This window comes from Cyclopterus lumpus, chromosome 12 (assembly GCF_009769545.1).
Source record: "Cyclopterus lumpus isolate fCycLum1 chromosome 12, fCycLum1.pri, whole genome shotgun sequence".
NCBI lineage: Eukaryota > Metazoa > Chordata > Actinopteri > Perciformes > Cyclopteridae > Cyclopterus > Cyclopterus lumpus.
Window position 1 is genome coordinate 17,463,863 of NC_046977.1, and position 26,476 is coordinate 17,490,338.

Below are 26,476 nucleotides of genomic sequence, written 5' to 3' on the forward strand. Positions count from 1 at the left end.
ACGAATGTTGTCATGTTTAGGGCTGCAACAACGAATCGATAGAATCGATTATTAAAATAGTTGGCAACGAATTGCATTATCGATTCGTTGTGTCCCGCGATTATTACGCCACCCAATAAGACGCGGAGATGTTTGAGTATATAAAAACAGTTGGGAGTGGAGAGAAAAAAAAAGCCGGTAGACCAAAGACCATCGGAGAGACCCGTAACGTTGTGCGAGAACTAATGGTCATTTCCCCGGTGGTGGACGGCAAGCCTGCATGCTGCTGCTGCTCCGGCAGCGCTGGAAGCGGAAGTTATCGAGACGGAGTCGGTGAAACTCCCCGAGCTGTGTGAGCCTACGGGTGATGTTATGAACCCAAACACCAGGGCGTTAGATGTTCCGACGTTTATGGGATGTCCACAACAAGTATAAAGCAGAACTAGTGGTTACTTATTCCTTGGTGAACGGCGGAAATCACTGTTTTTACCGAGACAAGCCACGGAGACAAGCCACGCCCCCTTTCCCTGCGGTTTATAGACAAGTGCGTCTTATTTATGTACAATTTCTTTTTTTCTTTTAAAAATTAGCAGGTGCGGCCTATAGAAAGGTGCACTCTATAGTCCTGAATTTACGGTACCTGTTACCTGTGCATGTTCTGGCACAGTTCTGTTGAATAAAGGGTTGGAAATTACTGCTTTTTTGTTTTTTTATCCAATTCATCGATTAATCGAACAAATAATCGACAGATTAATCGATTGTTAAAATAATCGTTAGTTGCAGCCTAGTCATGTTATATATAATATATATATATATATATAATTTTTTTAAATTTGTCGGCCAAATGAACAAAATTGTCATTAAATACTGACGTCATTCGATGGTCCGTTGTAACACCATTACCCACATAGATAATCAAATTGGTTATTCTATGTGGAACTTTACATTATTTTACTATATGCACCCGTATGCATTGGTATATTAGCGACAAGGACCCGGCTCAATCACACCTTTCAAGAAAAGTGTCACCAAGAAACACCGGCGTAAAACAAACTAAAGACAATGTTTGATGAGGATATTGAAATGGAGCTTTTGTTAATATTGATTTGGTCACAGTCAGGCTTTTCTTTCAGTAATGCGTGATGCTGCGTCAGGGCTACGTGTTCCCGCTGCCTCGGGTTCAGGTTTACTGAACATAACGTGGGTTCCTACGACTCCTCCGTGCTAAGCCGGACTCGATCCGCGAAAGGGGAGAGGCAGGATTTAGTAGAAGAGGCCTCTGCGTTGACACAGGGCTGGTCCAGGGATGTGTGTTTGTCCTGGGCTTCTCACCACACCTTCGCTTGCACAGCTTTCAGGCTTTACGCTGAGCCCTGTTCATCACCAGTAGTCTCTGGAGAACACTGTGCAGAAGTGAAGGTGCCCTTGGATGGACTTTCCACTGATTGCCACGAAAAACCAGGGCTGGATTTGTGTGTGAGTAAGTCCGAGTGTATGACTGCACACATTTTATGTCAGTCAGAATTTAGATTCCCCCTCAACACCAAAAAACTAAATGTTTTCTCGCAACAATACTCTATTTAAACGTACACGCTATACCGTTCAGTCCAGAACTGTTGTTGCACTGAAGATGGAGAAACGTCTCCTTGTGTGGGGGGGGGGGTCCAACAATGGTAGGAAAAAAACAAACCAAAAAGCCCTCCGCTGGGTTTATACTCTTGTGTCACATGCAATAAAGATGAGCGGTCTGCATTTGAAATGTCAGCCTTCCAGCCGCCTGCATTTCTTTGACTAATTTATTGAGAAAAAAAAAAGTCATCCTCAGTCAATAATGGATGGAGATGCTCGACCGAGAGCTCAGGGGCCAGTGGGGGCAAGAGGGGCCCGCAGCATGCTCCTCTTTACGACACACACACACACACACACACACACACACACACACACACACACACACACGTCATGCATCTTAACCCGTCACGTTACACATTATTCTGGCCCCGAATTAAGTACGATAACGTTGTCCAAATTCAGGATTTACGTTCGCTTTTAATGTCAGTCGGGTTATCCTAACCCGGATTACAATTGTGTCCTTTGAATATAACTTGGCTAACGGTTGATTCCAGATGCAGCAGCGGTAATGTTCAAAACACCAACATCGTGATATAAGATCATTAATATCTCACTGGAAAGAAGTTCGGAAAGGATTAAGAACACAGACACAAGTCAGCATCATGTCCGCCAGGAGGATCGTGTGTGTGTGTGTGTGTGTGTGTGTGTGTGTGTGCGTGTGTGTGAAACTCTGCGTCTGTCCGCGGCTAAGGGCGCATTCTGCAGCAGCAAACGGCCTCATAGGCTGTCGCTGGCTGCGTGCTCGAGGACCTCCAGTGGGTTGCGGTGACTTTCTCAAAACGCCTTTTCATTGGCTGTTTTATACTGCCATTGAATGCCTGCTGAGTCCCCACTCACCACTCTTAATCAGTGGGGATGACACAGCTGAGTGCAATAACCCCTCCTCCATCCCATCCACAGAGACACAGTTGGGGAAAACGGTAGAGATGCACTTCCGGCACTGACACTTTATTACTGTCTAATAGCTGGATTGGGTATCGGATGCCATTATTCGTCTTAGTTTTCTGACGGAAGCGTTCATCACGCATGACGTGTTTGAGGACCCTCGGAAAGATGAATGTCATACGATTATGACAGCTTTTACAGCTTCTGGCTGCGATAAACGCAGTCGCTTTGGCGATCGTTTAAAGAACAAACATGCTTTTCCATCTCGCCGCCGTGTTTTGTTGGTTCAGAGGGTTAATGTGATGTTTTTTTTTCTGGACAAATCCAGTATGTCAGGCTTTACTGTGCAGGCCTAATACTTTCATTTTTTTTCTTCACCCCCCGCGGGCAGTTATTGCTGCTTTCTCCTCAGCAGGGCAGATTGTATCAGCCACATTGTGGGCAGCACCTGCTGTAAAGGGCCCACAGGCGCTAAGTGGTTCTTATCTAATCCATACATCCTCTTCCCTTATCTCATCTCCTCTAATCATGGGAGCCTGCCCAAATGTGGCACAAGGCATGGACTATCTAATTAGGGACAAAGCTTGAGCATCCCCGAGGCTCCTTTGTAATAAAGCCTGTGTTTTCTCCCAATGCCCCCCCATACTAATTAGGTCTGGCTCCTTTCACTCGGGGTGCTTGTAGGAGGGACACCGGACAATGCTTTCTGGCCACGTCACGTTGCGTGGGTCACTGGCTTTCAGTTCACCGTATGTTTTTAAGGGGGGTGGGGGCCTAATTTAATCTTTATTTCTGCTGCGTGTCAGCTGAATGTCGTAAGAATCCACCTGTATCTGTTGTTTACCGTCTCATTGTGTCAAGGGTCGCGTTTACTTATCCGGCTGCTGCGTTACACGCTGTGTGCAGAGTAAATGTTTTAATACGTTGTCGGGGGTAACCCGGGAAAAAACATCTTTGTTTAGTGTGTGGTCAGGTGATCGGTCAAAGGAACAGCTGATGCCTTGGGTTTTATTTCCCATGGACCGTGTGTGTGTTGTGTGTGTGCTGTGTGTGTGCGTGTGTGTTTTGCTTTTTAAAGCCCAAATGATAAGTTGATTGATTTATTACGAACTATTTAGATTGTAAAGCCGAAATATTTTAAGATTTTCCGCTTCTGGCAAATTTATGGACCCAACAATTGACAGAGAAACTAACCTGCAAATGCCATGATAACTCAAATAATCACGAGCTGCGGCCCTAATGATTGTTCTCCTTGATATTTTGGAAGTGCAAATCTAAAAAATGCCAAAGAAATATGATTTGTATTTTGTAGGGCTGGCAATCATGGCGATATATAACATCATATACATACAGGAACATAAATGGGAATGGAATTAAATGTTCATTTCAGTCCCATGTTTCAGTTAGTTCGATACACCATCTATTGAGGTGTATGGGTGACACGAGCGGGTCTCGTTAGACTTACGGGTTCATGTCCTGCCTCAATCAAGGAGAGTGTTGTTGCCTCATTGTGTTCTCTCAGCAGGAGAGTGCCGGGCGAGCGAGAATGCAGGAAGGTGGGCGAGATAGTCGCGAGTTAAGCTCACGCTCTTAAAGGTTCCCGTGCTCGCTGGTATGGACGGTGACCCAGAGAGCGATTTGAGTCATCGGCCAGCACCCGAGGGATCTCAGGTTACGGCTTTTTGGTTCGTTCTTCTGTGTGATTTGGAGGCCGGCTCTGTTCGGCTCACCCTGCGCTTACCTGTGGGCAGGTGGTATGTTCCAGTTATTTGAGGCTCACTGGAGTGAGGCAGTTTGCAGCCTGTGTGCTTTCTTTCCTTCCGCGTTCTTTTGATTCAGTTTCATGAAACTCCCGGGTTGTGTTTTTTTGTCAACTGTTTCAGTCGACTTTTTAATACAGGACAGTTGCAAATCAGTGAGTAGCACGACGTTGCGATGAAGTTTTTCATTTAGTTGAACCGCTAACAACAGACATCCCTCTCTGGTGATTTCCTCCATCATGAAAGTTCCATATAATGTGATTTGATCCGTACGGCCTATCCCAGTCTGCCCTCCAACCCACACTCAAGATCAGCATTTCAATCTATGCCGTTTCCCCCAGCTGCATGCTCTCGTGCGCCAGGTAGGGGGTGTTTATGCTGCTAGAATGGGGAGGGGGAGGGGGAACAGTTCGCAGGGAGGACCACCTGACTGGTTATCTGCCAGAGCGAAACAGAGCACATCGTCAGACACGTGTCAACGCTACCTTACCCCAAAGGAAATGAAATAGTGGTGGCTGTGTCACTGGCCGTGTCACTGGCCGTCTAATCCCATCCCCCCCCCCCTCCCCCATCCCCTCTCTCCCCTCATCCTCCCGCCGTAACCCCGCCCAGGGCTGACAGCTGGCGCGGACGATTTGTTTGCGTCGCCGCTGACCGGTCGAGAGAAGGAGGCTGATGGAGATGACCGGGCGGGGAAGTGGTCTAAACAGTGCCAGGAGAAAAAAAATATTTAAAAAAGCCAACAGAGTATTTACTAGTAATTTACTACTCTGTTTGTAAAGGCTGTCACCTTTTGACCTCACCGCATTTCGCCTTTTAGCCCTGATCATATCCGGGCCGACAGAGACCTTTTCCCACAGCAGTGAGAGGTCAGGAGGGACTTCCACTCCGGTATCAGCGAACCCGTCTGCCTCTGTGCCGAGCTCTAAAGAGCTCTAACATGCAGTCGGATCCTGTACCCGTATCTGCTGCATGGGGCTGGCTCTCTTTGGAGATTAACGGGGTCAGTGTTTGCTGGCCTGGCCCGGCCCGGCGTGACACAGTTGGGATGGAGGAGGGGTGGGGGGATTTATCTGCTTTCACTCTCACAAGAGCTCCTGATGTCTTTTTCTAGCACACAAAGCCAAAGTAGAACTGGAAGGGTCTGTATTACGAAGCATTACTTGCATGTATTTTGGCTCAGGTTGCATGATATTCCTGCACATTCTTACCGTAGTAATCTCTATCTTCTCTTCTCTTCAAATTCCTGTGCTTAGAGTCACACACACACACACACACACACACACACACACACACACACACACATCCCTCCCTGATGCAGCCCCTCCACATGTTCTCGCTATATTGTGACCACCTCGGCACTAACCTACAGCTACAATCTCCCTTTTCCTTCGTTTTCAGACAAGTTCAACGCCTACGTGACGCTGAAGGTGCAGAATGTCAAGAGCACAACCATCACAGTGCGGGGCGACCAGCCCTGCTGGGAACAGGACTTCATGTTGTAAGTTAAAAATCCAAACACAAGCTTTATGTTTTTCATATATTTTTGTCATTTCCCCCTCCCCTAGTTCCTCTCTCGTGCTAAGAGAGCGACAGGAGAGGTGTCCTGTTTGGGAGCTTTGCGAGTATCTCGGTAAACAGCTGCCGTTCATTTCCCCTCCGAGTAATTCATTGGTTTAATTTCCTCATTTTACTTTCCCTTGAAAGGTATCTATGGCGACGAGAGAGCGGGCATGTGTGTCATTGTTTGTCTTTTGTAAACTCCCTCATTGCGACGGTGTTTGTTTTTCCAGACCTTCATCCTTCCACTCTTCATTAATGATGTGTCAGCGAGGTGTTACCGACCATCAAAACATAGCCAGTCATCGGCGTTTCCGGAGAATTCTCAGCGCCACCTGTTAAAATGAAGAAATGCATGTATTAAAACCTCCATTGAAAGGAACGACAGCCTGTAGATTTAGCGTCGCTGGAGCTAGCTGAAGCTAGCTGAAGCTAGCAGTTTCCTCCTGTTCCTCGTCTTTGCGCTAAGATATGCTAAATGGATGCAGCTACATATCTATCGCACAGACATGAGGGGTGTCATCTAACTGCTGGAAGAAAAGCAAAATGGTGTATGGGAGGGGTCAAAACAATTGGCACACTGTGTTTGGCTAACACCCACTCAGCGATGCACTCAGCTGTCTTAATACTTTACTGACACAATATCAACACAGCTGAGTGCATCGCCGTCCCCCCAGTCACCGCTCTGCTGCCAGAGACACCGTCGGGGGGAGAAAGTTTGCACGCGGTGTGTTTGGCTAACGGCTAACGGACACGTACACACGCCGCTGCTATGCGCTCGGCCGTTTAGCTGATTGTCGAGATCATATGAAATGTCTTGCGCAACGAATCCGATTCAAGATCATTTACACATCACTGCTTGTTTCTGAGTTTGAATGAAGTGTGTTTTTTACGGCCCCTTTGTGGGTTGCATTCATTCAGTCACATGCTGTAGCACAATGTTGCACACACACCTGGCGGAAATCTGCGCTCTGCTGAGCACACCTTTCTAGTTTATATTCTGTGGCATTTTGAATGAGCACATGATTTAGAAAGCCTGCTGTATAGTTCTGCACCTGGGCACCCTGGATCCCCCACGTCCTCCCCGCAGTTCTCTCAATTAGCTGCTGTCTTTGATTATCTTTTCTCTCATCTTCCTTTTGTGTGGCGCCCGTCGATAGCTGTGAGCCACCACTGATGAGAATATGCAAATGCCCTTGTCAAGCGGCTCCTTTCAAAAATGTATATGCCATTTCATTGCTGTCATCAAGCTGTTTTTGAGCCCTTTTTGAATGGCACGCTGAATGACAAAAAAAACAAGGCCTGAATATATTACGACAGCTATTACACAACAACAAGAGGAAGGTGGCCTTTGTTATAAGCCGCTGGTCGGACCTGGCAGTAATTATGGACACATTTTCTGGTTCATTGAGTGTCGAGTGACATATTGGAAAGTTTCCTCGCTTGAAAAAACAAAACAAAAAAACAAACATTCTGATAACAAAGCCCCAAAGTACACAGTCATTGTTCCGCTCTTTTATCTGTGTGCTCTTTCCCACACGGTTTATAAGGGAGGGTTTCTTTATATATATATATATATATATGGAAGCTTGACATTACTTGATACATGAATACCACCCCCTTCCCCATCCCTCTCAGCGAGATCAACCGGCTGGACCTCGGCCTCATCATCGAGGTGTGGAACAAAGGCCTCATCTGGGACACCATGGTGGGGACGGCTTGGATTCCTCTGAACAGCATCCAGCAATCAGAGGAGGTCTGATCATGCACACACACACACACACACACACACACGCACACACTTCACATGGTCAACGGAAAAGTAAAAACATGCATTCGGAAGATGTTCCAAACACTGTTTGATATTTGAAAATGATGTTTCTCATTTCTAAAAAGATATTTCACTTCCATAGACATTCAAATTCAATGTGGCCTCAGTGTTAATTAGCTTAGAAATAATACAAAGATATTATTGCTCATGGAGATTATATTAATGGTGGAGAGTAGGTTGAGAATTGGGCACAAAGAAGGCCCTCATCGACCTCCATTTGCATGTCTTTTATTATTGTTCTGCTGTGTCCGACTGATTCATATATTTTACATGCTCTGCACGCTTTTATGGTTTGTGCTTCTGCTCTGTAGGTTTTTATTGTCGAACAATGCAACGTCATTTTGTCTTTTCGTCTTTTCGTCCATGTTTCTACTTAACATAATTATCCCTGATTAATTTGCTTTGCATGTGTTGTTTTGTGAGCCTCTGTGTTTCATGTCTAAAGTAAAAATAATAATGAGTCTGATATTCAGTTTTTTAAGGGTGACTTTCTAACATCTGTCCAGAGACTACAGATATAAAAAGAAATAGCCTCTTGGCTAACTGTGGCGCATTTACATGGATGCGTTAATAATGTGCACCGTCCCTACTGAATAAACCAATACCCACAAAATATATATAACATATCTCATTGCAGGAGGGCTCTGGCGACTGGATCTTTCTGGACGCGGAGGTCCTGATGAAGGCGGACGAGATATATGGCACCAAGAACCCGACGCCCCACCGCGTCCTGCTGGACACGCGCTTCGAGCTGCCTTTTGGTGAGACGGTTATTTCACTTCCTTTTGTATTTTAGCTTTGAATCTTTCAGCGAACGAACCTCACTTTTGAAAAGTTCAGGTGCTTACCCGAGCTGTCACCAGTACCTGCTCTCGACAACAGTGGGTGAGAGGGGGGGGGGGGGGGGCACTAATTCCGGTTCCCTCAGGGCGAATCAAAACCTTGACCCACGGAGTACCAACAAAGGTTCTTCTTGCTGAAAATGTCAGCGGTCGCTTGGTGAGGCTCCGCGGGGGAAAGCTGCCCAGCCTGGAGCGCTGTCTGACAAGCTGATGACGTCCTGTAACCAGGTGTCCCGTAGCCTCATGCGAGCATCATCTCGATTCAAGTAAAAACTAAAATAAATCAAAAGGACCATGTGGACAGCATTTTTTATTTTCATTTTTTCCCGAATGAAATGAAATCCTGAGAAAATAACACAATCTCATTGGCTGATGTGAAGGAGGACGTTTGAGTTGAGCATCTGAATGGCTCGCAGCAGGGCGCCCTTATTATTTGTCTACCGGTCCAACGTCCTCTCTCTGGTTCCTCTGGGGATTAGGACTTTCTGTCCAGTTTAAATAGAGGCCACTGGTTCAATGGCAGATCTCCCTTTATTAACTTAGGTTCAGTAATATAATTTGGTCTTTGCCAGTTTGTTCCATTCTGGCCAACCGGATTAAGGAACCATTAAGAATAATTTTTATATGTATGTCTATATATATATATATATATATATTTTAAAAAGTGAGTAAGTGACCTAAAACTGTACCGCATTCATCCTCTCCACTTCTTTATGGTTGATTTATATATATATGGTTGATTTTTATATATAGATATATCTATATATATCTATATATATAGATATATATATATATATATATATATATATATAAATCTAATTTAATTTAATTTTTTATGAAAATAAAATCGTATATCGGCCACAGTTCCAGTCGCAGAGTCTGTTTTTCGGCACTTCCTGTCAGACTCAAACGTTGCGATCAAAGGGCATCAAAGTGGAAGCCGGGCTGCTGTGTTTTTCCCGTTTTCTGAGAGGAGTCCTTTCAAGGCAGCGGGAGGCCATCGTGACTCTCTGTGGCACTAGAGCTGTTCATTAAAGTGTGTGTCTTTGAAGCCCTGGCCTTTGTGCGTGCGCGGCCTTTAATGTGCATCTGTCTGCAAAGCAGAGATCCACTCCTGAGAAATGGGACTGGTCAGAGCAGCTGATCTGATACTTCTTCATTATTGTTGTTGTTATATTTATTTTCATGGAACTCGGTTTAGCTCAGCAGCTAAATTTTGCCCGACACAACTTCAAAATGACCTAACAACGTTAAAGTGACCTTTACAATCGCACAAGTCAGTGAAAGTGGCAATCTCAAAATGTTTCCATTTGAATAAATGTTCATTAAGACAAAAAGATAGAGAGAACCAAGCACACAATTCTAAAAACTTGAAACTCATATCAGAAAAAGACTGAAAAACACAATTCCACTGTTTTCTGTCGAATAGAAATTATAAATCAATCACGACTGATTTAAAAACATCGGTCCTGGTTGATTTATAATTGAATGTAGTCCATAACTGAGGAGATTATTTTTTGTTTTTAATGCTTTATGTTGTGCAGATCCTTTTTGGGGGTTTGTCAGAGAGTATTTAGAGCATTTGTTTGTAGCGTGAACCTGTTGGCTTTAGTGCGGAGGCCGAGAACACAACAGTACTCCAGTCTCCGATGTGTCTGGAGAGGCTGGGGCCAGAGGGAATCCAACACTCCCGTCCTGCACTTGGGATTTTTATTTAATTTTTCCTTCAAATCCGAGGGAACAGGATGTTAACGCAGGTGTACATCTCTGTTCATCTCCTGTGTTGTACATATTTCGTTACCAGACATCCCAGATGACGAGGCGCAGTACTGGACGGGCAAGCTGGAACGCATCAATACCATGAGAATCCACGATGAGGTGACGTGCAATTATATGACAATGTTCTACTCCCGATGAATGTCTTGCGGGTTTAAGCGTTTTACCGTTTCACAGCAGACAAAGTCCACCAGTTCTCTTTTGTTTTAAAAAGGAGCGCGCTTGTATGTTCCTGTCTGCAACTACTGTGCTCATTACCAGCAACACGGGTGCCGTGCTTGATGCCTGCCGTTTGTCTCCTCTGTAGTACCCTCTTCAGGATGGCGTTCAGAGTCCCCCGCTGCCGTTCGCGGCCTCCCAGTGCTGTGAGTGTGCCGTTCTCCCCTCGGCCTCTAGATGGAGCCGACTCTCCACCATTCTGGCTCTCAGGCTTTGATATTATTTCCTCTCTGTTACATAAACCCTGTTGGGCTGCCTGATGTTGTAACAGTCGAGCACTCTTACTCCGAGTTGAAAATGAGGGACAGTCGTTTTTTTTTTTTTTTAAACAAACATAACATCCTCCCATCCTTTCGCAACACAGGGGAGTCTTTTCTTTGTCTGTACCTCTCACTTTTGTAACGTCTGCACTTCCACCAGGCAACTATTTCGGATGGGCTGACCCACTGAGTATGTAAAACAAAACTTTGATGAAATTCTCCCCCCCCCCCCCCCCCCCCCCCTGGCCAATCCTCAGTGCCCTCTGCATGTCCTACTGTATTCCCCAATAACATGTCATTGATAAGGCTTCCGAGTTTTTCATTATTTCTCCATTAACACTTGATTTTCCTCAGTGATTTCCCCCTTAATCCCCTTTGGCCTTTTATTTTTTTTATTTTTACTTTTTACTTGCAATCCCTGCTTTTGCCATTTTCCTCTTTACTCTCTGTGCTGATGTCATATCATTCTCATTACCCAAATATACTTCATCCATAAATTATTAGTTTAGCACGCGTCCTAGAAAGATTTAAAAAAAGTTGGGATTTGCTTGAATCCACTGAGATCAATAATATTAAGATATAATATGCAAAACCTACAGAAATATTTCTAAAAGTCTGCGTAACAACAGGCGCTCGTATCAAATACTAATTAATTGCGTCACCAAACTGATAGGTGGCAGTCTGTGCTGAACTGTATTCATGCTGCGCATTGAATTTGTTATGAAATGTCATTCTGCGTCTTGACATTTATTTTGTTCTCTCAAGAGATATCAACAGAGTCGGTTCCTCCTTGACTTCCTCACTTTATCCCTTTGGAAAGATGAACTCTGCTGTCCCCTCCAGCGCGCGGCAAACTTAAATAAGAAATAAGTTTTTCTCAGGGTCGTCATTAAGGTCGGCAAGGTCGCCTTCAAAAGGCGCTGTGCTATGATTTATGAGCGACACGTGTGTAATGTAACAATATACACACTTTCAAAGTGTCCCATCTGTAGCGCAGCACAAAGTGGCCTTTTCCTAAAAGTAATGTTCAAACACATGCACATGAGATTTCTACACATGCTCCTCCACCACTGAATGAACGCTAGTACAAACTATTGTGCCACATCAAATTTCTACCAAGCCATTCTTGTGTTTGAACTGCATCGTGACGTCATCATTTTGTCCCCATCATTTTGTCCCCATCTTTCGCGTAGAAAAACAAGAGAGTACCAAATGATACAGAACTGAAGCTGTATTCTGCATTTGTCTACGCATTGATGATACAGCAACAGCATCTACGGGACAAACGCAGATCAACAGCAGCTCGATGGCCTCCAATAATCAGGAGCGCGTGCACACGTAATGGGGCTGTGCAGGTGCACCCCCACCTTTGCCCTCTCAACCTCCCCACGAACCTGCCGTCCGCTGACCCCAGTTTGTGTTTATTTCGTCGGGTCCTCGCAGTTTTGTTATGTTGCCAGATTTTAAGTGAAACGCGTCCTCAGCTTCAACACGGGTTAAAGATTAGCAACGATTATTTAAATGTGTCAGGAAAGACCCCCGTGTACTGAGCGCACCCTGTCCCCTCGCTGCAGCTCTGGATGACCAGGACAGTGCCGTGGACGACCGGGATAGCGACTACCGCAGCGAGACGAGTAACAGTCTGCCTCCGCGGTACCACACAACGGCTCAGCCCAACTCCTCCGTGCACCAGTATCCCATGGGGCCTCGGCAGCAGCAGCAGCAGCACCCGGACTCCTGCACAGACTCGGTCCACAGCTTTGACCTGGACTACAGGGACCAAAGGGGAACCAGGTAGACGGAATCGCAATATTAAAACTGCGAAAGCAGACAGCCAGGGACCAGTTCACACAGTCATTTAATTTCTACACATCACAGACAATACACTTTTAAGATTCACAGAGGCAGGAGAAGTCATTTTAGATCTCCTGCTTCTAAATGTGATGTCTCTGATAGTTTGCATGACTAAGAATACAAATGGAGCGTTATAGTTTTCTTTTCTTTCTGTTGGCTGGCTGTCCTATGCGCCACAGTAGATGGTTCATTCAGCTGCTTCAGTCCACCAGGAGGGATCTGTTTAATGCTCAGCCTCGGTGCTGGAGTGCATTCATTCGCTGTTGTATTCGTCCACTCACTTGCACATCACAAGGCCTGTTAGACTTTTTGTTTTGTATGACTGAAAAAGATTGTTTATATTGTTTCAATGAAAAAAATTATTTATATTTCAATACAGAGGCAAAGAGAGGAAGAGACAATATAAGTGACACCATTGCTGTAGAAATATTAATACATTGTTGTTGTTATAATATTGCCACTACGCAGCTGTTTTGAGGCCAATTTTGGCCAATAGGACAAGTGGTCTCAGTGCATGGAATCTACTTTTGTGCTTCCATGGGTTGAGTACCAGTGAGACTGCTGCAAATCTGCCTGTGTGGACTGATAGGAAGTTGATCCGGATAATTCTACATCAGGAGAAAAAGAAACGACAAGGGGATTACAGCCAGGGAAAGCTCATTGTTGGTGTTTCTGAGGTTCTGTTGTGTTGGTTAAAGTTTGGTAGTTTGAAAGGCTTCGGACTTGGTTCGGCCATATTTCTGAGGTTATCCCTCTGTCGCACATGTAGGTCAGTGACACACACACGCACATTTCTTTGGTGATTAAAAACTAATTATATGTGCGCCATATGGTGGTTAATTACTGTAGCATGCTATTCTCATGACCGCTGTCGCAGGCTGAGTGGTGTTGAAGCGCTGATAAGCATGACTGTTGCTTTAGTGATTTACAAACATCTAAATTTACAGAGGCAGATGCAAACACATATATATTGTTGTATTCATCATTTTACCCAAGCACACTTAAATGTGTAATATGGCTTTTTTTTTAGCTTTGCTTTCTGATGAAATGACCGTGTCTTAAAACCTTACAAGATCAACAAAAAACGCTACATATTATTTAGCGCGCAGTCTATGTTGAGAACATTGTAATATTATTGCAACATTGATGACTAAGCGAAATTGTGTCCATACTTTTGAATCAAAAGTTTCTCCGCTTGAATTTAGTTTATCGTTCTGCTTCATTTATCATTCTGCTTAACCTTTGTTTGCATTTTTTCTTGTTTGTTTGCTTCCTCTTTTTCTGTCCCTGTATCCTTTCCCACCTCTTTGTTAAATCCATTCTTTAACCTAAATTAGATCATTAAACCAGAAAGGAAGGGTCAGAATTATACCTGTAGATTCTGGCATGGGGGTCGAAGATTGGGAAAACAAATACAAAGGTCATGGCAAGCCACAGCTGAGTGACTTCCTGGATGATCGGGAAGACAACGTTATACTTCGAATGGGGAGACCCTACCCCGAGCCATTACACACCTCTATCCGTCTGAATTCACAACCCAGTGGTTTTATTCCCCCCACCTACCCTGAAGGCTATGACACTATTGATCAGCGGCGAAAGAAAAAGATAAGGGACCCAGGGGGATTGCTCAGTACAGAGGCAGACAAAATGAGGGTAGAGGCTTTTCCTTCTGACCTTGCACTGCTCCGTGAGAAGAGAGGGGAGCTGTTTATGCGGCAGGTAGTTGAGATGCAGGAAGAAGAGGAGCGTATTACACCAAGCCTGAGGCCACACCAGAATGCGCTTCTCTACAAGACAAGGATGTGGGCAAAAAATGAGCTGGACAACACTTTGGAGAATTATGTGGCATACAAAAAAGAGCAAGATGCTAGAGGGAGGGCGAGGTTTGATTTTGATTTGGAGAACTCTGAGGATCTGCACTACTCAATTGGAACAGAGGAGAACATTGATGACATTGCCTTTGTAGCGGAAGACTTTCATCCAGATAACGCAAGGCATTACAAAGACAGGTATTCTTACTCCTGTCACATAGAAAATTCTCAGGGCCCTCGGGAGAAGAAGTGTGGAAAAGCTAAACTTGGAGGATGGGCTCCAGAGGCAATGCTCTCTCCTGTAGAGGAACCAAGTGATGAATATGTAGACCCAATGGATGAGCTTCAGTGTCTAGTAGAAACAGTTTCTGAATACCTTGCTGAAAAGGAGGAGGAAATTAGCAGGTATGGTTCCCTTCCTAAATCAAGCAAATCGAGACTATCATCTCTGGGTAGCTATAGAACCGATTCTTTTGGAGAGGACCAAAATATTTCACCAAAGGATCCTAAAGGAGAGACCCAATCACACACACCTTCTGATCAGGGTATTTCTGGAGTAAAAAATGCCATGAGCTCATTATTTAGTTCTCTCACTGACTCTCTCACAGTTGGAGGTGGATCCAAACAGCCTGTCCCGTCTCCACAAGCACCATCTGCTCAACCTTCCAATCAATCTGGACTAACAAAACTGTTTTTGTTTATTCCAAAATCAAATAGCTCAGCTCCTGTAGCTGTTGTATCTCCAGTAGAAAGTTGTCACGACAAATCATTAAATTCTTTGCCTACTCAGCCACCATATAAAGCCGAGACGCAAGGTCAAGAAATAAAAACTCCAAAAAGGAGTCAGACTCAACCACGTACAAAAGAACAACAGAAGTGTGTAACAAGACCTCAAAGTGCTCCAGGAAACTCAGTCTTGGGGAAATTGAATCCTTTAAAGCTTTTTTCAGCAGGGGATAATGAGAACTCAGCTGAACAAGCCCCAGAGTCTGCACATTCTCAAGGCCATACACAATGGGATGAGAAATGTGTTCGACAAGGTAAACAGTCAGTGGCAGCAGAAGGAAATAGGAAATCAGAAAAATTAAGAAGTTCCTCGCAAGAGAAATATCTGGAGCAAAAACAAGATGAACGTCTTTATGGCATACAAAATCCGATGATTCACGAAAAAGAGAATGTGCCTCCTCCAGGAAGGCCGACTGGCCGAACGCAATCCGCAAACACTGGATTCTTTAGCCCTTTCAAGAAGTCATTCGGTTCATTGATCACATCTGCTGTCCCCATTCCACCTCAAGGAGTTCCACCTGTGGCAGTTTATCCAGTGTTTAGAGTCACACAGGATCCCCGACTCGAGAAACCAGTGGAGGAGCCATCATTAAGTAAACTTAAACTGCCTTTCCTCTCTTCTGAAAATGTCTCCACTCAGCAGCGTCCCAAATCGGAGGGAGGAATGCTCTCTGGTTTTCTAAAGTTGGCCTCCAATGAAGATGTTAGTGCCTCCATAAACACACCGAATCCTGTGCAATCGTATCAGGATTCAACTTCAACAACAACCACCACATCTACACCGAATCCTGGTGTGCCCCAGGAAAACACTGAGAGAGGATGGTTTTCCAGCCTATTTAATCCTACTGCACCCTCTGGTTCAAACCAGAATGTTAATAGTAATCAGCAATGTCAGAACAGCAAAGTGTCATCTGGCTCACATGAACACAACACATCAAATCAGAAACCAATAGCAGACCCCCATGGAATGCAGCATCAAGCTCCCAGTCAGCCTGAATCAAATTTTTTGACAGGTCTTTTCAAAGGGAACTCGGCTGATGACGTTTCTCAGATGGGCTCTAATCAACCTAAACCAGGACTTCTATCTGGATTTCTTAAATTTGGCTCTACCAGTGACCTATCTGGCAATTTGCCACAGCAGGCTTCCCAGGACAATCAACCACCCAGGAGCAGTAATTCCTCACAGTTTCCCAATCAACCTCCCCCACAACCAAGTGATTCTGTACCAAGGATGGGGGGCCTTGTCTCAGGGCTATTGAAGTTTTCATCCACAGAAAATATACCACAAAATGTACAGCCTCGTGAAGCTGAAAAGCAGGAGAGCATCCCTGCAAATGACTCTCGTCAGCAGCATACTTCAGATGAAACTCAGCATACGCAGTCTCAGAAAAAGGGGTTGTTGTCTGGCTTGTTTAAATTTGCATCCTCTGACAATATTTCAAACAGCCAAACAGTTCAGCACCAACAAAGCAGTGCTCAACACAATCAACAGGGTTTCAACCAACAGAATACTCAAGGTTCAAACCAAGGGCCTCATCTCAAGAATAGAGCATCAGGTCAGAACGTTGTCCAAGAGGAGACAAGTAAACCAGGCTTTATTCGACAACAAACAGTTCCACTCCAGCAAACACCATCTCAACAAGGTGGTCTTTTATCTGGTCTTTTTAAATTTGCTTCAGCAGACAACATAAATGCACAACAGCAGCCATCAGCTCAACAGCACATAATTATGCCAAGTAGTTCCAGCTATGAGCAACCAAGAGCAAGGAATATCCCAATCCCCAACCAAAATCAACCACAAACTAGTTCAACACAGAAATCTACTCAAGCCACTGGTCTACTCTCTGGACTACTTAAATCCTCCTCAGAAAATATAGCTCAACTGCAACAGCCCCAAATCATCCATAAGACACAACAGCAAGTGCCAAGCAGCCAGACAACTGCAACACAGGTGGAGACTGCAAGTCCATCTGGAGTACTCTCAGGGTTGTTTAACAAGTTAACAAAATCATCTGAAAACGTCCACACAACCTGCCAGACAATGACAGGACAATCACCACATCAGAAGGCTAATAATTACGCAGTTACAGTAGAGACCCCACTGCAAACACAGTTACACACTAATGTCACACAACCATCCTCCCATGAACATGCAAAGAAAGAGAAGAGGATTCCACGACCTGCCCAACAAGGGTTTTTATCTGGACTGTTTAGCAAAAATGTTACTGAGGACCCTTGTACTCAGAAACAAGTAGAAACACCAGGTCAGATTACAGAACAAGAGATACCCTCAAATAAGTTCACAGAGTTGCATTCAGGCTTATTAAAGTGTAGTGCTTCCTCAGACTTTGGAAGGGACAGCTGTCAAAGAGTTTTTAGAGATTCTCTTAATCCAGGGCAGAGAAGACATGTTTTCATCAATGCACCTGTCTCCATTGATACTGAGAGTCTAGACTTAAGAACATCAGCTACTTTTGCAAGATCTCTTCAGAGTCAGGCCCCATACTCCTCAATTAGCACAGGTAATTTATCTCAGTCATATTGTTCTGGCTCACTTCAATCATTTCCCCCAATGGCTTATAGTACAGGAAATATACATTCCCTTTTACAAAGCCATACACCTTCCTCAGTAATGACCATGCAGCCAAACATTTGCAGAAGCACTTCCTCTTTGTATGGAGCAACAGGGCATGATCTTTACCAAGGTCAGCTGTCCCCTTATGCAAGAAGTCCTTCTTATGATGAAAACCAGTGGATCCGTGAAAGTGCTCTCTGGCAGCAGTTTCAGAACGAGTCACTGAATTATCAATTTCAGGATCAAGTGTATAGACAGAACTGTGAAGGTGCGTCATTACCGGCATCTGCTCTTCAATGCAGCTCCTCAAATACATATCAGCCATGTAACTCCTCCACACCATGGCAAGGTGTCATTTGCCGTGAGCAAATTCAACCATATCAGTTTGAGGGACACATGAATGACGATCAATATCCCAGGAGGAAATTATGGAACAGCCACGAAGACTTGGGAAACCGAGAATATGTATCTAAGGAGGAGGGAGCATTGAACTTAACTAATAAACAAGGTAATGCAAAGTTTGGGAAATGGCACTCGTTTAATGATGGCAGCACTTACAGCTTGAATGGGGTTTCATATCACGAAGGTTATTACGAGGAGACAGCACCAAGCTTATCTTTTTCAGCTAACTGGCAATATGGAATGGACAATGCAGTCTTACAAAATGTTCATACTCGTAGTCAGTTTCATTTGAATAGACCAATAGATTTAAACTGTTCCACAAAAACTGAGACAGAAGACTCCCTGTATCTCGAAGACACTGAATGGTATCAGCAGTGGCTTGCACTTTTGGAGCAAGGAATGTGGTGGCCAGCAGAAGATGGTGAATGTGGCTACTTTGTTTACACAGATCATGAATTCATTTATGCCTTGCTTACAGATGAAGCAGGTGAATATGTGTATGCATGTGCCCCTGAAGGTGAGTCTTGTGGAAATGAACAGAAAGTAGATGGTTTTCCCAGTGCTTGGCTACACAGTGAAATGGTTTTAGTATGTGGCTTTAAAATTCCACTTTACAATGAGGATGAGCTTATTTGGCTACCTGGTCAAGAACACAGTGGTTCTCAACTTCTTAATGCACCCTTAGATTTGTCTGCAGCCTATAGAAAAGGCAATCAGATCATGAATTTAAATCTCGAGCAGTTCTCTCAAATGTTTGAAAATTCATTTCAGTCACAAGGGCAACAAGGTGTAGATTTCACATCTTACAGATTAAACAAAGTCAGGATGGATCCAAGACAGCACAGTTACATCTATGAAGACCAATGCACAGATGTTATTGACCTTTCCTGTCATAATAAAGACCACGTCAGCCCTTATTGGAACAACCAGGATATGAAGACATTTCTTGCTCAAAAGGTTGCTGTTTCCCTGAACTCCACTCCAACTGCAAATTCCAATCAGCAGGTATTTCAAAACTGTTACCACCCTTGCCAACAGCGACGTTCATCCACTGGGGTTACAGTGAAGCATGTAGATGATGTATCAGAGAAGGAATGGAGGGACAGAGTGTTTCCAGGAGAGGAACAACCTAATCGTCAAGTCAAAAAGATTTCTTCCCTCATATCATCTTTTGTGGGCAAAACATCACAGGTGGAGTTCAACAAAACTAGTGAAAAAGCTCCCGACAAAAATTCAAAGAACATTCTTACATCAGGTTTCCAAAGTCTTAAGTCAAAGATAATCAAAGAGGAATCTCCTGCTGAAGTGACTCAGCCAGAAGTAATTGTTAAACAACAAATGCTGGGGCCAGCTCCCACACAGAAAAGAATGTTGCCCATATTACAAACAACTGCTGAGATGGTTCAGCCCTCAATTCAATCGCATACAGCTTCACAGAAACCTAGACTTTCACGTCAAACTACCTTGACACAACAAGCACAGCCCAATGTCACAATTACTTCAGGGTCAAAAGAATCTCTTATTAAATCTGGACAATTTACAGCTGGTAAGCCAGTGGATAAACCATCTGAACAACAGCCAGGCTTCATGAACTTTGTGAAATCTGCAGTGGGAATAGAAGAACCTATGCCAGATTCACAGAAATTATCTCAGACATCTTCCAATGAACAGAGCAAAACTGGCAGTACTGCTTCCTTACCAGGAAGTGCACCTACAAATAAAGAAGCTACAGGAGTGTCAAATATCTTTGGATCAATTAGCAGTCTGTTTAGCACTGAGCCCTCTCCACCACAGAAACAGCAAATGAAACCTAGTGTTACAGAGGGCTCACTAACATCGGCATATAGACCCAAGGGTATACAGAGACAACGAACAATGGACCAAAGTGGTACCTCTCTGTCCGTGCAGAGCCAACCCCCAAGCAAAAGTTTATCCCAACCATTTCCCCCCAGTTCTTCCACAGGCCCTGCCACAACCCGATTAGAAACTATGCCCCCTACAGAACAGCCAAAACAAGAAGCAGGAACTAAACCATCCGGTGGACTGTTTGGATTTTCAATTGGAGACATGCTTGCTGGATCAACATCAGCTGTTCAATCTAGTTCCCGACCTCAACCACCTGCATCAGCAACAGCTCCTCAAGAAGAATCACTTGGTAAAAGTATATTATCAATATTTAGTGGGCCAAGTCCTACACAGGCTGCACCTAAAACTGGGCCCTTGCCTCACGCACATCCACCAAGTGCAGCTCCACAACCTCCTCAACAGGAATCACTTGGTAAAAGTTTATTATCTATGTTTGGAGGATCAAGTCCTCCTCCCCCTGCCCCTCAAACCAAGTCTGCTGTGGAAGTACCACAACAGGGAACTGTTCCTCCAAGAGACCCCCCAAATACTGGGTTCCTTTCAATGTTTGGTGGTCAACAGCAAGCCCAAACAGGATCTCCTCTCGGGGGAATTCTGCCTGGGTCATCAGGTTCAACTGATAGCCCAATGAAGGGACTGTTGTCAATGTTTAGTGATCCCAGTCCCCCACAACCTCAGCCACCAACATCGGTAACTCAACCCAGAGTACCCCAGTCACAAACTCACCTACAAGGGGAAACTCGGACACAATCTAAACCACAAGCACAAGGGCAGCCAGCCCCCTCTGTTCTTGAGGGAATATTAGGTGGCTTGTCTACCTCTAGTGAGGGTTCAAGAAAAGCTTTGTTTTCTATGTTTAGTGGCCCCAGTACTCCAGTAACACCAGGAAGGCAAAATGTGTCTATTTCCCCAGTAACTGCAGCACCCAAAGAACCTGCAAAGAGTATACGCTCTGTATGCAATGATGTTGTGTCACCTCCACAACAAACTCCTAATTCATCATCTGCTGTTGTTACTGATACTAAAGAGTCGCTATCGGCACAGGATTCTTCCCAAATGTCATCTGTTTCCAGTAGCCATGTCCCAGTGGCAGCAGCTGCAAGTGAAATATCAAGTGAAGTGAATGATGGCTTATCCACTGGGACTACTGTAGATACTACACCGGATGCCAAAATTAAAGGCACTGATATTATATCTATGGAGCCAAATTCTGAATGTGTCACTATGCAAAAGAAAACGGGGACAGAAGGCGCACCACAAGACCCTACTCCCGCAAAAGAACCTGCTCCCTCTAAAGAACCACCATCTTCTGGCCTTCTGTCTATGATCAGTGGATCAGGCCCACAGGCTCCATCCTCACATACAGCATTCATTTCCGATAGTTCAGGAAAAGGTTTGCTTTCATTATTTTCCAGCCCCAGCACGGAACCTAGTGCTTGCCAGATAGGTCCTTCACCGACAGGGTCTGAGTCTGTATCATCGGTACCCAATGACCCACCAGCCAAAGGTTTGTTCTCTCTGTTTGGAGGTTCTGCCACTCAGGCCTCTTCGCAACCTGGAAATTCTCTATTCGGGGCAGTGTTTGGAGGCTCTTCACACCAAACACCAGCTTCAGGTGGGTCGTTACTAAGTGGTTTATTTGGAGGGTCTGCTCCGGAGGCTGCTCCTCAAGTTGGTCCCACTAAGCTTGGAGTATCTGCTCCACCAACAGCAAGCCCTCAGGCAGGGGCATCTTTACTTGGAGGCTTATTTGGTGGATCTGCTCCACAGGCTGCTGGATCTCAGACTGCAGGGTCTATTTTGGGTGGGATTTTTGGAGGATCAGCAGCTTCAACAACAGCGCCACAGACTAGTGGGTCCTTTGGTGGATTGTTTGGAAGGGCTGATAACCAAACTTCCGAACCCTCAAAAAGTAGCTCTATATTGGGAGGTATTTTGGGAGGATCATCTTCTCAAACAGCTACAGCGCAGACTGGTACATCTCTTGTGGGTGGCAGTTTTCCTGGAGCTTCAGCTCCTCATGAGATACCTGATACAAGTTTGCTTTCTATGCTTGGAGGATCTGTTCCACCCATAACACCCACTACAGCAGGCGCTCCAAAATGTAATGATGAAAAGAAAACTTCAATTTCAGCTCTTATTGACACTACTTCAGATGCCAATGTTCTACCAAACCCCATTGATGACAGTAATACTACTCCAGCTCTAGCTGCTCCGGACTTTTCTGTAATTAATACAGCTAGCAAAAGCAAAGAGCAGGCAGAAACACTACACCAACCTGACAGTACAGACCAGTGTGAAGCAAGCTTTGCCAAAACTGACGGCAATGTCATAGAAGAGGTTAATTGCCAAGATGCTGACAAGCCAACTACCTTAGCTAATGATATTCAGTCTAAGGAATCTGAAATCTGTTTTCAAGCAAAACAACTTGCAGGACCAGAGCTTATGAGTGGCCAGTCAAGTCAAGATAAAAGTGCAGTAGTAAAGGGACAACAAAAGCCTCCAGAGCCAGAAAAATCTGTTGCTGACTCAGCAGCAGATACAGTTACAGGCTTTATGTCATCCCTGTTCAAACCAACAGTTGCTCCCACTGAAGGTCCCCAGCAGAATAACTCACTTTTTGGACTGGGAGGAATTGCACCCCAAGCTGCTACTGGTCAGAGTGGAGCATCACTATTAGGAGGTATTTTTGGAGGGCCCAACACTGAGACAGCAGCTCCTCAGACTGGGGGATCCTTATTGGGAGGTTTTTTCAAGGGGTCTGTTCCTCAGTCTGGTACTCAAACCACCACCCCCAGCACTGGAGGGTCATTATTAGGCGGAATGTTTGGAGGAGGATCGCCTGCCAAGGCTGTAGGTCCCCAGACTGGTGGATCGTTACTGGGTGGGATGTTTGGCGGATCTGCGGCAACAGCACAGCCTGGTGGTTCTTTACTTGGAGGAATGTTTGGAGGAGTCACTGCTCAGACTGCTGGATCACAGACTGGGGCATCAATACTTGGGGGCATAGGTGGATCTTTATTTGGGGGAATGGGACAACCACCTAAGCCATCTGAACAAATGCCGGCTGAGCCCAAGATAATGGTCGGCACTAGACCACAGTCACAGATTAAGAATGAAAGTGGGCCACCAAAAGGGGAACTATGTGGCACCGAGACTAGCACAAATAAAATAGGGGACTTAACCTTACCAGATAATGATCAATTACAGTGTGGCAGCCTAACAAGTTGTAGTGCTGTGGCATCTGAGGCAGTGAGTCTAGAAGCTTCTGCTGTCACAAATGCTTCAAGAAGCACTGCACGTGACCTCACCCATCAAGTAGAAAATACTGAAAAAGAGACACCTGCTGATGAAGCAGAGATGATACATGATAAGCCCATGCTCATTAAAGGAGACCTTGAGGGTAAAGAAAGTGACACATTAGTTCCACCTGATGCCAAGGAAGCAGATACTAATAAAGTGTCTCCAGTTAATCAGTTGCCCAACATTGCAGAGCCTCCTCAAGCTAAGTCTCTGTTTGGTTTTATATCGACACAGAGTGACGCGGGAAAATCTCTTGGATCCCTATTTTCACCAACAATGTCATCAGGTGCTCCATCAATATCTCAAACAGAAGGAGTGAGTGGTCTGTTTTCAGGATTAAAAACCTTTTCTGGAGGCCTATTTCAAGAGGAAAAACCTGTTCCCGGAAAACAAGAGCCACCCACCACTTCGTTATTTGGGACAAAAATAAGTTTTCCTTGGCAGGCAGAGCCACCCAAGCAACAAGCTGTCCCAGTTGTAACATCTCAACCTAAAACTAACAAGCAGCCAACGAATGGTCAAACACATACTGTACAAAAGGTTGCAACATCCGATGCCCAGAAATCTGAATCGGTAGGTCCCACTGATGATATAGCAAACCCCCAGATTTGCGTCTCCACTCCTGAAGTAGATCCTTCAGCATCCCTGAACCCAAAGGAGAAGGAAGGGCTTGTAGAAACATACCCGTCTGCAGGTCCTACCTCAGGAGTGCAGCTGGACAACCAGTCCAAGAAGGATCTATTGAATGCAAAAAGGCTAGTAGAAGCATAATAAATGGCTTTCAACCTCACCATTTATGATGCATTGACATTTTGGAAAAAATGTATTCCCTGTTCAGCTCTGCAATCCATCCTCACTAGATTAATGTAATATTAAGCTTTAGTGTATGTACATCTGTGTGTGTTGTAGACTGTCTTTGGAACTGGTTGTGTGTTTGTTTTTTGTGTGTTGCATCTACATAATTTTACATGTCATTTCGAAACAGAATTCCAAAACAAAATGTACATATTTTTATATTAATAGACAGTTCATTTTGATTGTAGTCCTCCATAGTTCTGCACTTACTGATCATTTAGTAATATCCTCAGTAAATGCAAATGTATTCCCTCTTTAGTTTGTTCGTAGACATATTTACAGGCCGAAGTATAAACACGTATGCCTGCAACATTATAAATATTGTCCATTTTGTTTACGGAATTTTGATTTGAGTTAAATCGGATGTGGTCACAATTATTTTAGAGTTACCTTTAAACATATTCAGCTAATCTGCATTCTACCTCCAAAAAGTGAAGGCAGTCATGAAATGACACTATAAAAGTTAGAATTTGAAACACACATATCAACTGTGCATATTTTACTGTCCACATCCATCTGCTCTTCAACCCCTTGTCTCCATAAGCTTAACCATCATATACTGTTTATATCTGTTTCCTCTCATGGACAGGTGAAATCAAAACATTGACAATAAAATATGCAGGTGTATATGTGTGCAGGAATAAACTATTTTTAGTAATGACGAGCAGGAACAGGGGATTTTATTCCTCACACCACATCATGGGGCAAACTCTTATGTGTGTCATTTCTATTTGAAAATGCAACTTCAATGTAGGAAAAGCATGCACACTTTCATTATTTTCCAATATGCAACCGTATCGCAGGGTTGGGTATCTTTTTAGGGCATTAAGCAGGGGGTGTGCAGATTGCCTGTAGATGGGAGGTGCTTATTACAAACTAAAAGCCTAATCATTGTTTTAGTATTCTAGAGCATTGAAACTAATTCTAAAATAAAATTCTTAGAATTTGTTTTTTATAGAACCATCCCCACGTATCTGCCCTATAAACTACAAAAATATTTAGAAATCGTCTTTCACCCATGTTTTAATCCCCAACAAATCTGACATTGAACATTTTCCTCACTCCTCTCTCACCTTTGTAGTCCAGTGGAAAGTAGTCGCTTTGGGTCATCAGGAAACCTGAGCCAGACCAGCTCCCAGCTTAGTGAGACTGGCCAGGAGAGCACTGGAGGGTCTGAACTAGAGGAGTCCTTCCACGCCTACCACAGTACCAGCTTCCATCCCTCCACCAATGGGCAACCACGCACCAATGGACATCCTCCCACCGATGGTCACTCTGCTGTCGCTGCCCATCAGAAACATGGGCCAACTCCTGAAGTCGGACGAGGCCTGGGAAAGGACATTCCAGCAGAGCGAGGCTCCTCTAAACTGCTACGGTACAGTTTATGCTCAGAATTCCACTCAGTTATATATGTGCTATAACAGAGATGCATGAGAGATTGTCTCCATCTCTTTCTGCGACCCTTATTCTTAAATCTATGTAACCAGGTTCCATGATGATGGGCCGCCTTTACCATTTTCGCCATCAAGAGTTCGGTGGTTGAAGGCCATCAATAAAGTCAGGGTTCAGCTCCGGGAGGTACAGTTTCCATTCAGTTCCTCCACCAATATTTGATCTCTCATCACCAATTGACTTTCTTGCCCATTTTTGTTCCCGCTACCCTACCACACACACACACACACACACAATGCAGACATACACATTTGCAATTCTTTGAAAGTGGTTGAGTTTACCTTGTTGGTTGTTTCAGACAATGTATAAGGATAATATTAGTAATATAAATATATCTATCAGAAACAGTGGAGCTTCTTGGGATTCAGTCCCTTCATCAGAGACGCCCCACAAAAATGTTCAAGTTAAGGATGAGTGTATTTAATTTAGTTTCACCCACCCAATATTAATTGCAGCAGACTTGTCATAAGCTCGTTCCTCTGTGCCACAGCTGCTCAGCAGACATGTGCTCCTTCAATCGAGGGGCAAGATGATAGTGTAGGGCTGTCCCTATTGATATTTGTTACTGAATAATATGTATTTCCCAAAAGATGTGGTGTGCATGTTTGTAAAATAATACACATATATATATTTATATTTATTTATATATATATATATATATATATATATATATATATATATATATATATATATATATATAAAAATACAAACAATTTAAACTGAATACTTACCCAACAAACTGAATAACCTAATAGTCGAATATTTGGGTCCAGCCCTCGGATACAGTTTTTCAGCGATGTTGCATTTGTACAACAGGGAGTGTTGCAGTCT

General features: G+C 44.2%; 1 protein-coding gene across 4 annotated transcripts in view; it reads left to right on the forward strand.

Moving 5' to 3' along the window:
* The window catches only part of LOC117740821 (protein unc-13 homolog B-like), a 61,778-nt gene that overhangs the window by 7,389 nt on the left and 27,913 nt on the right, over positions 1-26,476 (forward strand). For all 4 annotated transcript variants that reach the window (XM_034547410.1, XM_034547413.1, XM_034547411.1 and 1 more), the window contains exons 3-10: positions 5,655-5,754; positions 7,452-7,569; positions 8,282-8,405; positions 10,291-10,364; positions 10,570-10,627; positions 12,316-12,535; positions 25,275-25,568; positions 25,681-25,771. In XM_034547410.1, the coding sequence (XP_034403301.1) occupies positions 5,655-5,754; positions 7,452-7,569; positions 8,282-8,405; positions 10,291-10,364; positions 10,570-10,627; positions 12,316-12,535; positions 25,275-25,568; positions 25,681-25,771 (1,079 nt within the window). The remainder of the gene's footprint in view (positions 1-5,654; positions 5,755-7,451; positions 7,570-8,281; positions 8,406-10,290; positions 10,365-10,569; positions 10,628-12,315; positions 12,536-25,274; positions 25,569-25,680; positions 25,772-26,476) is intronic.